Source organism: Raphanus sativus, chromosome 6, assembly GCF_000801105.2.
Source record: "Raphanus sativus cultivar WK10039 chromosome 6, ASM80110v3, whole genome shotgun sequence".
In the NCBI taxonomy this organism is placed as follows: Eukaryota; Viridiplantae; Streptophyta; class Magnoliopsida; order Brassicales; family Brassicaceae; genus Raphanus; species Raphanus sativus.
In genome coordinates, this window is record NC_079516.1 from 3,650,759 (window position 1) to 3,668,286 (window position 17,528).

The following is a 17,528-nucleotide window of genomic DNA, read 5'->3' on the forward strand; positions in this document are numbered from 1 at the left end:
GTTCTAAACTCTTTGGCCATCATCTTATATTAGTGCTCGATGAAACTATACACTAAAACCAGATTCTCATTTTTTTTTGAAATTTTTTTCAAATCCCGTGGTAAATGCTCTATATACTGAAGTTTATACTCTTCACTTTTGTTTAAAATTTTCAAACCACATTCTACATTTGAATTAATGTATTCTAAATTATATTTCAGGATATATATATATGAATCATTCAATTTTTTAATATTAGTTTACTAAAATTTCAATATTACTACCTAGATTGGTGGAATTAGCATTATAAAACTTCATTATCCAGAGAACTGAGACAAAAGAGGTTCTAAATCGTGGACCATCGTCTTATATTAGTGCTCGATGAAACAATACACTAAGACCATTTTCATATTTTTAAAAATTTTCCAAAATCCGTGGGTTAACCCCTTCAAAAGTATGAGTTTTCGGTAAATGCTCTATATACTGAAGATATACTCTTCACATTTGTTTAAAATTTTCAAACCACTTAAAATTTTGAATTAATGTATTCTAAACTATCTTTCATGGTATATAGAATCATTCTAATTTTTAATATTTAGTTTAATAAAATTTCATATACTGCCTAGATTGATGGAATTAGCATTTTAAATCTTCACTATCTAGAGAAACGGAGACAACATAGTTTCTAAACTCGTTAAACATCATATTATGTTAGTTCTCGATGAAACTATAAACTAAAACAAGATTTTCTTATTTTTGATTTTTTTTTCAAAATCCGTGGGTTAACCCCTTCAAAAATATTGAGGTTTCGGTAAATGATCTATGTACTGAAGTTTATACTCTTCACTTTTGTTTAAAATTTTTAAACCGCATTCTAAATTTGAATTAATGTACTCTAAAATATCTTTCATGGTATATAGGAGTCGTTCTAATTTTTTAACATTTAGTTTACTAAAATTTAATATACTTCCTAGATTAGTGGAATTAGCATTATAAAATATTCATTATCTAGAGAAAAGAGACAACAGAGGTTCTAAAACTCTTTGACCATCATCTTATATAAGTGCTCAATGAAACTATACACTAAACCAGATTATCATATTTTCGAAAAATTTTCAAAATCCATGGGTTAACCTCTTCAAAAATATGAGTTTTGGTAAATGTTCTATATACTGAAGTTTATACTCCTCACTTTTGTTTAAAACTTCAAACCACATTCTACATTTGAATTAATGTACACTAAAAATCTTTCATGGTATATAGGAGTCATTCTAATTTTTAATATTTAGTTTACTAAAATTTCATAACTTTCTAGATTAGTGTAATTAACATTATAAAATCTTCATTATCTAGATAAACGGAGACAACAAGGTTCTAAACTCTTTGACCATCATCTTATGTTAGTGCTCGATGGAACCTTACACTAAACCAGATTTTATATTTTTGAATTTTTTTTCAAAATCCGTGGGTTAACCCTTTAAAAATATTGAGGTTTCGGTAAATGCTCTATATACTGAAGTTTATACTCTTTACTTTTTTTAAAAATTTTCAAACCACAATCTACATTTAAATTAATGTATTCTAAACTATCTTTTCATGGTATATTATGAATAATTCTATTTTTTTTAATATTTAGTTTACTAAAATTTCACATATTGACTAGTTTAGTGGAATTAGCATTATAAAATCTTCATTATCTAGAGAAATAGAGTCAACAGAGGTTCTAAACTCTTTGACCATCATCTTATTAGTGCTCGATGAAACTATACACTAAAACCAGATTTTCATATTATAATTTTTTTCAAAATCCGTGGTTAACCCCTTCAAAAATATTGAGTTTTCGTAAATGCTCTATATAATGTAGTTTATACTCTTCACTTTCGTTTATAATTTTCAAACCACATTCTAAATTTGAATTAATGTACTCTTAAATATCTTTCATGGTATATAAGAATCATTCTAATTTTTTAATATTTAGTTTAGTAAAATTTCATATACTTCATAGATTGGTGGAATTAGCATTATAAAAATCTTCATTATCTAGAGAAATGGCGATAACAGAGGTTTTAAACTCATTGACCATCATCTTAGGTTAGTGCTCGATGAAACTATACACTAAAACAATATTTTCATATTTTTGAATTTTTTTCAAAGTCCGTGGGTTAACCCCTTCAAAAATATTAACTTTTTGGTAATTGCTCTATATACTGAAGTTAATACTCTTTACTTTAGTTTAAAATTTTCAAACCACATTCTAAATTTGAATTAAAGTACTCTTAAATATCTTTCATGGTATATAGGAATCATTTTAATTTTTTAATATTTAGTTTACTAAAATTTCCATATACTGCTTATATTAGTGGAATTAGCATTATAAAATCTTCATTACCTAGAGAAACGGATATAACAGAGGTTCTAAACTCTTCGACCATCATCTTATGTTAGTGCTCAATGAAATAATAAACTAAAACCAGATTTTCATATTTTTGAAATTTTGTCATAATCCGTGGGTTAATCCCTTCAAATATATTGAGTTTTCGATAATTGCTCTATATACTGAAGTTTATACTTTTCACTTTTGTTTAAAATTTTCAAACCACATTCTAATTTGAATTAATGTATTCTTATATATCTTTCATATTATTTAGGAATCATTTTAATTTTTTAATATTTAATTTACTAAAATTTCATATAATTCCTAGATTGTTGGAATTAGCATTATAAAAACCTGCATTATCTAGAGAAACGGAGACAACAGAGGTTCTAAATTCTTTGACCATCATCTTATGTTAGTGCTCGATGAAACTGTAAACTAAAACCAGATTTTCATATTTTTGAAATTTTTTCAAAATCCGTGGGTTAACCCCTTTAATGTAAATTTGAATTAATGTACTCTAAAATATCTTTCATGGTATATAGGAGTCATTCTAATTTTTTAACATTTATTTACTAAATTTCATATGCTTCCTAGATTAGTGTAATTAGCATTATAAAATCTTCATTATCTAGATAAACGGACACAATAGAGGTTCTAAACTCTTTGACCTTCATATTATGTTAGTACTCGATGAATCTATACACTAAAACCAGATTTTCAAATTTTTGAATTTTTTTTCAAAATCCGTGGGTTAACCCCTTCAAAAATATTGAGTTTTCGGTAAATGCTCTATATACTGAAGTTTATACTCTTCACTTTTGTTTTAAAATTTTCAAACAACATTCTACATTTGAATTAATGTATTCTAAACTATATTTTATGGTATATAGGAATCATTCTAATTTTTTAATATTTAGTTTACTAAAATTTCATATAGTGCCTATATTAGTGGAATTAGCATTATAAAATCTTCATTATTTAGAGAAACGGAGACAACAGAGGTTCTAAACTCTTCGACCATCATCTTATGTTAGTGCTCGATGAAACTATAAACTAAAACCAGATTTTCATATTTTTGAAATGTTGTCATAATCCGTGGGTTAACCCCTTCAAATATATTGAGTTTTCGATAATTGCTATATATACTGTAGTTTATACTCTTCACTTTTGTTTATAATTTTCAAACCACATTCTAAATTTGAATTAATGTACTGTTAAATATCTTTCATGGTATATAAGAATAATTCTAATTTTTTAATATTTAGTTTACTAAAATTTCATATATTCCTAGATTGATGGAATTAGCATTATAAAAATCTTCATTATCTAGAGAAACGGAGACAACAGAGGTTCTAAACTCATTGATCATCAACTTAGGTTAGTGCTCGATGAAACTATACACTAAAACAAGATTTTCATATTTTTGAAATTTTTTCAAAGTCCGTGGGTTAACCCTTTCAAAAATGTTGAGTTTTCAGTAAATGCTCTATATACTGAAGTTTATACTCTTCACTTTAGTTTAAAATTTTCAAACCACATTCTACATTTAAGTTAATGTATTCTAAACAATATTTCATGGTATATAGGAATCATCCTAATTTTTTAATATTTAGTTTACTAAAATTTCATATGCTGCCTATATTAGTGGAATTAGCATTATAAAATCTTCATTATCTAGAGAAACGGAGACAAAAGAGGTTCTAAACTCTTCGGCCATCATCTTATGTTAGTGCTCAATGAAACTATAAACTAAAACAAGATTTTCATATTTTTGAATTTTTTTCATAATCCGTAGGTTAACCCCTTCAAATATATTGAGTTTTCGATAATTGCTCTATATACTAAAGTTTATACTCTTCACTTTTGTTTAAAATTTTCAAACCATATTCTAAATTTGAATTAATGTATACTTAAATATCTTTCATGGTATATAGGAATCATTCTAATTTATTAATATTTAATTTAGTAGAATTTCATATACTTCCTAGATTGTTGGAATTAGCATTATAAAAACTTTCATTATCTAGAAAAACGGAGACAACAGAGGTTCTAAACTTTTTGACCATCATCTTATGTTAGTGCTCGATGAAACTATAAACTAAAACAAGTTTTTCATATTTTGAAAAAGTTTCAAAATCCGTGGGTTAACCCCTTCAAAAATATTGAGGTTTCGGTAAATGATCTATGTGCTGAAGTTTATACTCTTCACTTTTGTTTAAAATTTTCAAACCGCATTCTAAATTTGAATTAATGTACTCTAAAATATTTTTCAGGGTATATAGGAATCATTCTAATTTTTTAATATTTAGTTTACTAAAATTTCATATACTGCATAGATTAGTGGAATTAGCATTATCAAATCTTCATTATCTAGAGAAACGGAGACAACAGAGGTTCTAAATTCTTTGACCATCATCTTATGTTAGTGCTCGATGAAACTATAAACTAAAACCAGATTTTCATATTTTTGAATTTTTTTCAAAATATGTGGGTTAACCCCTTCAAAAATATTGAGTTTTCGGTAAATGCTCTATGTACTGAAGTTTATACTCTTCACTTTTGTTTAAAACTTTCAAACCACATTCTAAATTTGAATTAATGTACTCTAAAATATCTTTCATGGTATATAGGAGTCGTTCTAATTTTTAACATTTAGTTTACTAAAATTTAATATACTTCCTAGATTAGTGGAATTAGCATTATAAAATCTTCATTATCTAGAGAAACGGAGACAACAGAGGTTCTAAACTCTTTGACCATCATCTTATGTTAGTGCTCGATGAAACCTTACACTAAAACCAGATTTTCATCTTTTCGAAAAAATTTCAAAATCCGTGGGTTAACCCCTTCAAAAATATTGAGTTTTCGGTAAATGCTCTATATACTGAAGTTTATACTCTTTACTTTTGTTTTAAAATTTTCAAACCACATTCTACATAAATTAATGTATTCTAAACTATCTTTCATGGTATATAGGAATAATTCTATTTTTTTTTAATATTTAGTTTACTAAAATTTCACATATTGACTAGTTTAGTGGAATTAGCATTATAAAATCTTCATTATCTAGAGAAATAGAGTCAACAGAGGTTCTAAACTCTTTGACCATCATCTTATATTAGTGCTCGATGAAAGTATACACTAAAACCAGATTTTCATATTTTGATTTTTTTCTAAAATCTGTGGGTTAAACCCTTTTAAAATATTAAGTTTTCGGTAAATGCTCTATATACTGAAGTTTACTTTCTTCGCTTTTGTTTTAAAATTTCACAAAGGTCACCTGGCTGTAGATCATTAAAGCCATCTCAAAGACTCAAAGACATGGAATGGTTCAAAGTTCCAGTCAAAGGAAGAAGGGGTAGAGGTAAAGCTCCTTATCACTAACTTGACACCAATATATTGTTAAGTGTCACTTACTCTACTGGGTTGCTTTCTTGTTTCTCAAGACTTAAACTCTAAAGTATGATGGTTTTATTTTGAACTCTAAGGTCCCTATGACCTTATATCTGTAACTTTTCTAACATTTAAATCTTTCGTCTAAAAATATATATATTTGCAAAAAAAAAAAAATCTACAATAAAAAAGATTTCAATTCTTTTTATATTTTCAAAAAATTATAACATCAAATAAATTTGTCTAGCACGCCCACACATATCTAGTATAAACTGTATATAGAAACAAGAATATTCTTTTTTGAATTTCCATAATTGAAGGTTCCAAAATTGAAGTTTTTCCAAATTTAAGTCAAAAAAAAATTGAAGTTTTTGAGTAAGATGATGACTACCAAAAACTTTTGCGAAATAAATGGGTGACCAGAGAAGTCAACACCATTTGTTGACCATCAAAACAAGGTTACTATTTTTACGCATAGTTAACTGTAAATGATTTAAGAAATGAACACACGAAGTCAATCCTCTTATATAATATCTCCTTTTTAACAAATTATAGTTAGATCTATTTCAAAATAAGTTGAGGGAAAAGAATAATAAAACATGGCCAAGATCTCCTTTGTGCTTCTCCTTCTCGCTCTTATTGTCTTTCTACATGTCTCTGAGGCTCAACATTCGACAGATAAAGACGAAAAAGTAACTGAAAACGACATAGGCAAAGAAACAGATAAAGATGAAAAAATACTTGAAAACGACCAAGACAAAGAAAGAGATAAAGGCGAAAAAGTAGTTGAAAACGACAAAGACAAAGACAAAGAAAGAGATAAAGAGGAAAAAGTACTTGAAGAGGACCTTGATGAAGCCAAAAGCCTGATCGCAGAGGATTTGAAAGAAAAGAAAGCCAACCTTAAGAACTTGGAAACCGAGGTGAATGTGTTAACCAAATCTGAGACGGCGTTGGATGAGCTCGGAGAAGCTCACAAAAAGGGTGAGAGTCTAAAACCTTATGAGAAAAAGCTTAAGAAATTCAACAGAAAGCTTAAGCGGACACCAAAGAAAAAGAGATATGGCATAATTCAGAGCATTTTGAAGGATTTGGGATTAAACAGAGGGAGATACTGAAACATGAACTAGGGTTTCATGAACGTTATAAGGAGGTTTCATATTGGGCCCATGAAGTTTGGCTTTGCAAATGAGAGGAGCTAATAATTTACCCATTGTATGTATATATTTTAATTGCACATAAATTTAATATTAAATCTAATAGAACTGTAATATATAAACTACGGAAAACTGAATATTGTAAAAAAATAAAAATTATAAAATTATATCAAACACAGAAACCGGAGATATTCAGAGCAGAATAATTATGTGATTTCAGATTAGCATGTATATATATTCTTCTTTTCTTCCTCACACATAGTTGATGAAACATGTATACAATGCAATGGAAAGTTATTATTTTATTTTTTTGAAAAGAGCAATGGAAAGTTATTAAGTTATCTTTTTACCCCAATCGATTTTTGTAACAGAAATAATTTCTAAACAAACAAAATAATTTTTATTTAAAATCCAAACCAACTAGACAAATCAATATATTCATACCAAATATTTATTTGGTATTATATTCAAACCAACTATGCAAATCTAATTACTTACTCCCTCCAAACGTATAGTCAGTGAGGAATCTTTTTTATAACATTATTGAGAAACTAAAACACACAAAAAATTTATAATATTACCTATTACTAAATCGCATAATTTGTTTCCAAAATCATTATTTTTCCTCAATTTTTGGATCAGGCTAATTTAGTTTTGAAAAATTAATGTATAGAATCTATCCAAAAAATCTACTTCTTTTATATATCGATTGATTAATTCCACAAATCTCTATATCAAATATAGCCCACATTCCTTTTACAAGAAAATATGTAGACTACATTTGTGTTAACCAATTTATTCTATACACAGTATATATAGTAAAATTAAACTCACGCCTATATTATGGAAGTCAATATCTTACACATAAATCTAATTGTATAAATGTTGGATTTTTAATATGGATCTAGTATCAGGGATACAAGATACAAGAAAACGCAAACAAATAAAATTACTCGATATAATTTAAAATATAACATTTACGTAACACAACTAAATTTAAAAATATAATATTTAGTACAAACAGAAACTAAAAATTAAAAATGAATATCCGCACATCAAGATTTAGTATTTACTTATAAGAAGAGGTGATTTTACGTTATGTGCTTTTTTTTTTTTTGAAACACAAATTTTACCATTAACTTCAACTAGATTGGTTACAAATGATAGAGGGAATTGTCCATCCTCTTTGATTGAAAGTAAAAACTACAATATCATAAGATAAAACAGATAGATCTTCAAAAGAAGATGATGACAGCAAACTCAAAACGGTGTTTGAATGCGTCAATGTAGCCTTCACGACATGGTCGGACAGCAAAGAGATAGTCACTTTAAATTGTGACGTTGACATCCAATCCGCACCTCGGAAACTCGTCGAAACGAATCCCGCTGCATCTTCAGGCCCCGAACGGACCGCTCCACAAGATAGCAAGACGGTTATAGATATGGAAAAACACCTCCACAAAAATGGAGGGAGAGCACTCTTTAAGAAAGAGGCAGAGGATGATAATGATGGTCCCGATGAATCCACCGGTAAATGGAGAGATTGACTACTCTTCGAACAAGAGGGACGAAACTTTGAAATACCTTGAAACCTTATTGGGCTTGTCAAGCCCACTACAACATGAACATAGCCCATATCATGAGCAAAAGGACACATCGTTCGTCTGTGAAATAATCTGATGGAGGAGACGCCGTTCAAACAACACGGTGAAGGTGATGATGATGATGGAGGGGCAAGCGGCGTAGGAGGGCCAGCGACCATGGAGATGAAGGAGACAAAGGGCGAGCACAAACGAGACAATCGACAAGTTTTCAGATCTATAACCTGAGTTAAATGTGGAACCCCACGAACCCTAGATTTACAAACGTCGAAAACTGAAGCTTGAAGTTGGACTCGGGGTGGTATGAAAGGCGGATGTCGGAGGAGGTTTCCTAGCCAGGAATATGTTGTAAGGAGGAGCGGAAGAGTGAGCCTTACAGATCTGACTTCTAACAGAACCGGACCAGCAGAGGTATGACTTTGACGTCGCTGAGCAGAAGAGGCGAGATGTAACCGGGAACCCCCGGGAAAACATGAAATCGAAGACATCTTCGACCAAGGAAAGGTAACACAAGCGGTGAACGGAGAGCGAGATCTTGAACTTGAGCGGACAGGAGAAGAGAGAGGACAGCACGGCGATTGAAGCGCCCGACGCCAGCGAGCCGTGGCTCTACCGGCGTCGAGAAGAAAATGTTGAGGCGGCTCCTCGATTATCGGGACAGGGAGAAAATATTAGGGCGAACTTTAGGATAACTGAGGTAATTTCAAAATATTACAATTATGAATGATTACACGTTATGTGCTTAAACCTGAATATTTAGCCCATATATTCATGCAGGTATCAAGTATGTCTGTAGACTGTATGTGACGCATGGTATTCGTCTGTAACGAATTAGATGCATGTGTGTTTTCAGTAATTCTTTTTTTTTGTAACACGTATAAGCTCGTTGTTTAAATTTTTTTATTTTTTAGCTCGCTGTTTAAAATTGCAACTTGCAAAGATAATAAAATAAAATATATATTAAAAGTACATCTAATATAAATCATGGATTTACGTCAACGGCAGAGCTGGAATTCCACTATTAGTCACATGCATATGAATTTTTTCTCACTATTATTCCCTTATTTTCTTAATAAATTTGTACCAACCCAATATAATTTTGATATTATTTATTATAATAAATTTTGACGAGGCCATATTTAGAGGGAGAATTTTGATCGGATAAAAGAGAGTAGGTTTCCTATTTACTATACACAAATATACACTTTTAGACTTTTTGGAAAATGTTTTTTTTTTTGAAAAAGGACTTTTTGGAAAATGTTGGAAATGAAAGAAACGTAATTTATAAATCTTGGTCAGATTGGGATCAGAGTCATAGAAGGTTAGACTGTACATTCGCGTGTTTTCATATTAACTTTTTGCTAAATGGCAATGCTATACTTCTCACTTAGTCCAATTTTTCAGTCACTAGAAAAAAGTACAAGATGATCTTACGATTAGGTTGTAAACTCATGATCCATTATATAAAACTTCCTCATAAAAGTAAAGATTAAATTTATTCATTCAATTAAACAACAACCTTTCCCACTATACACCAATGCTCTACTAAAGAAAACAAAATAAATCACTATTTAAATTTAAAAGAGTAGTAATATATAATTCCAAATCGTCAAATGCAAACAAGAGATGAAGTGTCTTATCTCATGGTGTTGACGATGGTGGTGATGATAATGGCATAATGGTGGTGATCCATTCGAGCTATAAAATCATAAATCAATTGAATTGGTGGTGGTTGTTGTGGTTTGGATCAGACCACGGCCAGTAACCATCTGTAGTAGTTTCATCAGTGCCATTAAACATGTCACAAAGGCTCTCTTTTTGAACCATTTCATGGTTCTGATGATGATGTGTAGATGCCCGAATAGATGAAGGGAAAAGGTCTTTGATCGTGCTCACATGTGTTGTAGTGGTCTCTCTGGGCATCTTCAGATTTATGTCTGTGCTTCCATTATTGCTCCATGAAGCTTCTGCTTCTCTCTTTATTATGCTTGCTTCATTACAATCATTGTTCTTTAATGACATTACCTTTAACTAACACACACAAATCAAATGTTAAGTTTTGGAAATTCAAACACTACTTGTTCATTGATGCACATGAAGATCGAATACGTTTTTATTTGGATTCTGAGTCATGGTTACATTTCTAAATGACATTTAAATAATACATATTTCAATATTATTTGAAGTAACAACAAAATATTTAGAAAATAGACTAAAAGTAATACTTAAAATAACCTTCCTGTATCAGAATTTTTAATTTCAGTAAGCCTGTAGAATCTAGAAATTTCCACAAGTTATTCTTAAAGATGTAGTAACTATCACATTTTAGCAGAATCATTTGAAAACCCAAAAATAACATTGCTAGAATATATTGTATTCTTCTCTTATGGTTGGCGGTTCTACACATGCAATGGCTTGATAGTCATATGGGAATCCATTAATTAAATGTATACAGTGATTAAGAACAATTTACTTAGCAAACAAAACACCAACTGTCTTTTGACAAACATCTCATAATGTTGGATCATGAAAAGCCCAAGAATAATTTATTGCACTTCGTCTAATCCTACTAAATGTAAATGCATACATAAACTTGATAAATTCATGAACCAATTCCAAGTAAAAAATCGCATAAATTTGTATAATTATGCCATAAACCCCAAAATATAAGCTAAAGTACTGAATCCAAAAATATTTTTAAGTGCCTTCTTAACAATTTTTCATTTATAATTTTTGAGATCCATTTTACTTTTTATATTTGTAAAGTAAAACACTAAAACTAAAGGACCCAACCAAAAACTACGCCAGAAGTTTTATTAACATTCTCTATAGACATATAGTTAAATACATATAAACATATATATATATATATATATATATATATACATATATTATACCTCAGCGAGGAGTTTCTTGTTGTGGGCAAGAAGAGAATCATTGTCGGATTTAAGAGACTCAAACTGTTTCCTGAGTGAGTCATAGTCTCTCTCGAGTTGTCTAGTCTTCCACCTAGCTCTCCTGTTTTGGAACCAGATCGCTATCTGCCTCGGTTGCATCCCCAATGCTTTAGCTAATTGTATCTTCCTCTCTGGCTCCAGCTTATTCCCTAGCTCGAAGCTTCTCTAATGCCCTAACTTGCTCTAATTGTAGCCTCTTCTTCTTCTCTCCAAGTATCATATGTAACCCATCGTCTGATAGATTCTCCTCATCAACGGTTGGATGATGATCCTCTTGCACGTTCGTTAACGACATAGATCTGTTCATCATGTAGTTTCCTCCTATGTAGATAACAAATGTTAATTACGACTATAATCTATATATGAAGGGACATATATAGTAGTACCATTGAAGAGATGAGGAGGATGACAAGAAGGGAACTGATCATGGGTATTGTCTTCATGAAGTTGTTGGAACATAAAACCATGTTGAGGAAACGCCATCTCTAATCTCAGTCCTTCAGTTGCATCTGCGGTTGGATTAAATATATACATACATGTATATACAAGAGAAATCCACCAAGGATTGATCACTTATATGCTTTCTATTGAAACGTGAAGTTAGAAGCTAGTGATGATGAATGCTTTGTTGTTTAAAGATTTAGAGTTCAATAACAAATGAGTTTGGAGCTTCTTGGGGATCTCTCATCATCAACCCCTCATATATAAATAGAAAGAGAAAGCTAATGATGAAAGGATCATGTTAGGGGAGGTTTCTAGGACGTATCCTTTTTTATTAATTAGCTTTAGGCTTATGTAATTCATATATATTAATCCATTTCTTACATGTAATAATAATTTATTTGTTCATCAATATTTTAAAATTTATATCTGCAACATAGAGGGAATAGCATGTAAATGGTACTATTATATATTCAGGATGTTATCCCCCACCATCTTTAATCCTTTTTTTTTCAACACCACCATCTTTAATCTTTATGCCTTAAAATCCTTATAATTGTGTTTTCAGACAAGAAGCTTTTTTTTTTTTCTTTTTTGTAACATCAGTCGGAAAAAGCGCAAAAGCAAAAATGTACGTAGATCAATCTCTTCCTCCACAACCCACATGGGCTCTTATTTGCATTAAGGCCCAAATCATCTGACAACCATAAAACCTCATTAGCAATGTATTGATTTTTGACCCCACTAGATTGAACTGGGCGTTTGAAAGCCCAAATATCAAATGAAGATCAAATGGTAAAAACCTTTAAACAAAAAGGTACCGAGAACGCTTAAAAAGTTAAAAAAGTCAATTTAGTGGTAAAAATGCGTTTGGGGCGGCGTGATTGGATAAGAACTGAACCACCGGCGTAACAAAGTCGGAGAGAGAGACAGTAAACAGACAAATCTGTTTGATCATTTCTGACGATGAGTTCTTCACACCAAGCCCATCCCGAACCTGATTCCGAGTTTCCGTTGGCAGCTTCGAGTCCTTGCTCTCCGAAGCTGAAGGCTAGTCCCAAACTGAACCGATGGTCCATGGCCCGAGCTTTACGCTCCGGCGCCAATATCGACCGTCCGATCAACGCACCTCGCCGTCAATCAACGACGGAGGAGGCTGATCGGAAGACGTCTTCGATCGATGGCGACGACGTGGCGGCGGGAAAGTCTATATATTTGGTCTCCGACGGGACAGGGTGGACGGCGGAGCACTCCGTCAACGCCGCGTTGGGCCAATTCGAGAATCGGTTGGTCAATCGTGGATGTTCTGTCAATACACATCTCTTCTCTTGGGTACTTAAACACTCAAAGTCTCATCCTTTTTTTAATCAAAATGAGATACTCTGTTTTTATGGGATCTCTGTTTTTTATGAGATACTCTGTTTTTATGGGATCTCTGTTTTTATGAGATACTCTGTTTTTATGGGATCTCTGTTTTTTTCTTGGGGGACAGGTGGAGGATGAGGAGAAGCTGTTAGAGATTATAAATCAGGCGGCGAAGCAAAAGGCGATGTGTTTCTACACTTTAGCCAATCCTTCCATGTCCAAATCCGCTAAAGAAGCTTGTGATCAGTTGGGAGTGCTTTCTGTTGACATCTTGGGACCGATCATCGAAGGGATAGCGTCTCACTTGGGTGTCTCTCCGTCTGGTCTCACCCGTGGAGCGCCCGGTAGGGTCAAGACTCTTAACGATGCTTATTTCAAAAGAATCGAAGCCATTGAGTTCACCATCAAGCAAGACGATGGGACTTTGCCCGAGAACTTAGGCAAGGCTGATATCGTTCTTGTCGGTGTTTCCCGGACGGGGAAGACGCCGCTGTCTACTTATATTGCTCAGAAAGGGTATAAGGTCGCCAATGTGCCGTTTGTGATGGGTGTGGAACCGCCCAAGACGCTATTCGAGGTTGAACCGAGGAAAGTTTTTGCGTTGAAGATTGAACTTGTTGTGCTGCAAGCGATTAGGAGAACGAGAGCTAAAACGTTAGGGGTGGATACGGAAGGAGAGAACAGATACTCTGGTTTCCATCTTGTTCGGAAAGAACTTGATTTCGCTTCAAAGATCTATGCCAAAAACCCTGGATGGGCGGTCATAGGTAAAATAAACACTCACTCGCTTGAAACCACTCTCTATCTTTCTTCATTCAAAATAATATTTATACCTTGGGGGTTGCAGATGTGACGAATAAAGCAATAGAAGAAACCGCTGCTGTGATTCTGCGGCTTTACCATGACGGTAGCGACAGTAGTACTTCTGTTCCTTGTATCTCAAAACGCTTCTAAGCGATCACTCCTTTCCTTAGGTGGGTAACAGTTTGCTAGAGTTTCATCAAACTGCAACTTGTATGTGTTAGTTAATTAAGTTGACGTTTTTGAATTCCTTCACGAATTTTTCTATAGCTAATAGACATAGTAATACCGTCTACGTCAATTTTGTAAATTATTTCTATTTGATTATGAGTTTTTTGATTTTATGATTGATAGTTAATCTGTTCATCCCCATGAGTAATAGCATGCTAAGACATGACGTTTGCCACCTAGAGAAAAGGTTAAAACGTAGCGGTCAATGATGGTTGTAATTGGAAGAACATGCAAATAATGCATGTGGGATCAAATTATTGTTTGTGATAACGTCCAAAACCCAAACATTTCGTTGACAAATGTTATACACGATGCGTTAACGTCCAATAATTAAAAAAAATTCATTGACAAAGATTACATGTAAATAGCTACTTGATAAGATTAATAACAGAAATTTCATTAAATACTTGCAAGTGTTTATTATACTATTTTAAACATATGTTTATCTTTTCTGTCTTGTTTCAGACAAAAAAAAGTTTATATTTTCTGTCACCCCATAGTAGGGATGTTCACCATAAAATTGAATCAATTAAAATCAAACCAAAATATGGAAAATGATTTGGTTATAGTAATATTGAGAAAACCGAATGAAAATTATTTGTAAGAAACTGTGGTATATGAATATGATTCGTTATATAAATCGATAAAACCGAATAAACTCAAGAACCGGTTAATTAAAAAATATTAATATATGTGAATTTACAATAAAATGAATAATAAATACATAATTTATTTATTAATATGATATTCTTATTTAAACCATTAATTTACATAATTTTAAATTTAAGTTAAAACATTATATTGTTTTTATTGTTCTTATCAAATTAGATAAACATAATTTTAAATTTTAGTGATAATATTTATGCTATAATATACTTATTTAGAGAAAAAACTAAAAAACTTTCAAATCTATTTATATAAAATAAAGTTTCTCTCCTTCCTGAGGCTGCCACATAGGATTCCATGTCACAAAGTTGAGTTACCATAGGCTGACACGTGTCCCAGTCCATCGAAACTCACGTTTTATTTATTTAGAGGTATTGTGGGCTTTAGTAGTTATTGATCCAGGTCGTGATGGGCTCTTTAGTCCTTAAGCAATCTGAGTGGGATGTGGCCCGAAAAACAGAGTGCGACTAAAACTCTAGGATTTCAAACGCGATGGTTCATCTTCTTTCTTACAATCTGAAAGGATATCTGTTATAGATTCATCCTCTTAAAGCCCTCCATTAATCTATTACCCATGATCTATCTTCAATGTGAGCTTTAATTCTGCAAGGCTGTGTATATGCATGTATAAAAAGGTTAGTCCTTTCTCCTCGGGAAACCATCTTTTCAATCCGTCAACACAACACTCTGAACAATGTTCTGAGGTATGACTAACGCTTTAATATTTCTCTCGATTTACAGACCGGACGCTCCTCCTCCACCGTTCAAGTGCAGTTGCTCCGGTTCTGGGAGGCCATGAACATCATCCTCACAAAAGTTTATTGTATTTCTTCCACCGTTTAAGAGCAGAACCACCTCTGTTTTCTCTAGGCCGGCCAAGAGGAAGCATATCAGCGTATGAGGAAGAGAAGAAAAACAGAGGGATGATGAGTGATACGCGTAAGGGCTACGCCACCGTTAAAGATCTAACGAAAATACCCATAGCCGGAGCTTCAAACATTAATGGCGGCGGGAGGAAATCACTTGGAGGCGGAGGGGAGAGAAAATTACTTGGCGGTGGTGGTGGTCGGAGTTGGTATATCTAACAGGCGCCTCCTTCTGTCAACTTCTCCATGACACCGAGCGGCTTCAGTTTATCAACACCATAAGAAAAGGTCCTCTTGGTGCTCATATCGAACATGTCATTGAACTTTTATTTGAGGTTTCAGCTTCCTTATTTCATCTTTTGTCTGCAATACTGTTATACCATTCACATATGTGAAGTTGGATTTGATTTGGTTCTTGCAGACAAGGCAATCCTTTACATCAGAGCCAATGACGTTTACACCAGAACAAATGAACAGAAGTTATGTTATTATCCTTTCCAAAAAGGCTGTTTTTGATGGTTAAGGAACTATGTGTCATGGGAGAAGGTTCTCTTACAAGGTATACACTTTACGTTTGATTAAAGTTTCTTTCTTTTTTAACACCAACTATGCTGTTGTCACAGGCTAGGCACGATGTCAAGTATCCTGCTGGGACTGCAGTTGTTGATCTGAAAGTAGCTTACCTGAATGACAGCAACTGTTGATCTGAAAGTAACTTATTGAGGATTTGCAGGTTTGCTTTTATTTTATACAGTTGGTCTGGATAATGTTTACGTAAGTGTTTGGTCACCTTAGATCCAGTTGGTTTTGGTTGGACAAAATTGTCTCAGGTCGTGTGTTTATGTGAATATATATGGTTTGGTTCTTGATTGTGTTTGTATTGTGCATTCTCTGAAAGCTTCAACACAGATATGGTTGCTATCAAGCGCTGATTCAAAAGAGAATATTGTGTATCCTAACAACTTCAAACCTCAGGTCAAAGTTGATGACAAGTATAAATTTATGCTCCACGACAGACATTCCGAGCGACCTGCTTGACGTGTAGAATGAGCTGCTTAAGTTTGGTCTGAAGCCAGTGATGAACACTACACCAAAAGAGAGCTGCTGCACAGATTCAAGGTGCACGGAATAAACCATAAAGAAGAAGAAACAAGAGATCAGCAAGACAACAAGACTCACCAACACCCTTCTTCCCGAGCTCTTACATATCCTCAGTGGCAGCACTTCTCATTCAGATTTTGGGTCAGATATATAAGTCTGAAGAAATTTATTTGCGCATCTCTTCATCGCCAGACATATAGGGTCCAACTTAAAAGGATACCCTCGATAAGATACAAATATAAATGTATTACGGAAATTACAACTTCTGATTTTCTATGTTGATGTGAGTGTCTTCGTTTAATGATTGTGTTATAATAATGGTCATAAGATTGTAAATTTGACTACAAATTCTACACAACAAAAAAATAACAAGAAACGACAATCTCATATGTCTATACAAAAATAATATAAGTTTATTAAATTTTTACGAATTTTGAAATATAATTACTATCTTTATGAAATAATGAAATTTTGAAAAATTATTTATACTTAAAATTAATTATATTGAAAACTAATGATTTCTAATTGTCTTATGAGATCAAGAGTATTTAATAGATTGTATATTTATTATTTACTGACTTGAAAAGGTCCAA

At 32.4% G+C, this 17,528-nt stretch overlaps 2 protein-coding genes, 1 long non-coding RNA gene and 1 pseudogene across 4 annotated transcripts; 3 read left to right on the top strand and 1 right to left on the bottom strand.

Moving 5' to 3' along the window:
• Window positions 1-6,272: 6,272 nt before the first annotated feature.
• On the top strand, window positions 6,273-7,215 carry LOC108810740 (uncharacterized). Its single transcript, XM_018582824.2, has one exon. It carries the CDS (start codon window positions 6,349-6,351, stop codon window positions 6,865-6,867), a length of 519 nt encoding a protein of 172 aa, XP_018438326.2. The 5' UTR covers window positions 6,273-6,348; the 3' UTR covers window positions 6,868-7,215.
• Window positions 7,216-10,037: 2,822 nt separating this feature from the next.
• Window positions 10,038-11,998, bottom strand: LOC130496364 (homeobox-leucine zipper protein ATHB-20-like; annotated as a pseudogene).
• A 729-nt stretch (window positions 11,999-12,727) lies between these two features.
• Window positions 12,728-14,415, top strand: LOC108805601 (pyruvate, phosphate dikinase regulatory protein 2). The gene is made up of 3 exons (XM_018577523.2): window positions 12,728-13,237; window positions 13,398-14,037; window positions 14,118-14,415. The coding sequence occupies exons 1-3, from the start codon at window positions 12,872-12,874 to the stop codon at window positions 14,222-14,224; spliced, it is 1,113 nt and encodes a 370-aa protein (XP_018433025.2). The 5' UTR covers window positions 12,728-12,871; the 3' UTR covers window positions 14,225-14,415.
• A 978-nt stretch (window positions 14,416-15,393) lies between these two features.
• Window positions 15,394-17,198, top strand: LOC108816307 (uncharacterized). 2 transcript variants are annotated; one of them, XR_001943825.2, is made up of 4 exons: window positions 15,394-15,603; window positions 15,710-16,169; window positions 16,256-16,393; window positions 16,458-17,198. It is a non-coding gene; the product is annotated as an uncharacterized LOC108816307 (long non-coding RNA). The 2 variants fall into 2 exon arrangements; XR_001943826.2 differs by having other exon boundaries at window positions 15,710-16,122.
• The last annotated feature ends 330 nt before the right edge of the window (window positions 17,199-17,528 follow it).

What these genes read in the sequence shown, in the direction of transcription:
- LOC108805601 (XM_018577523.2), top strand. Translation starts at nt 12,872, where the DNA reads ATGAGTTCTTCACACCAAGCCCATCCCGAACCTGATTCCGAGTTTCCG. An exon ending in ATACACATCTCTTCTCTTGG is followed by an intron (nt 13,238 to 13,397) that starts GTACTTAAACAC and finishes CTTGGGGGACAG; the next exon opens with GTGGAGGATGAGGAGAAGCT. An exon ending in CCCTGGATGGGCGGTCATAG is followed by an intron (nt 14,038 to 14,117) that starts GTAAAATAAACA and finishes TGGGGGTTGCAG; the next exon opens with ATGTGACGAATAAAGCAATA.
- LOC108810740 (XM_018582824.2), top strand. Translation starts at nt 6,349, where the DNA reads ATGGCCAAGATCTCCTTTGTGCTTCTCCTTCTCGCTCTTATTGTCTTT.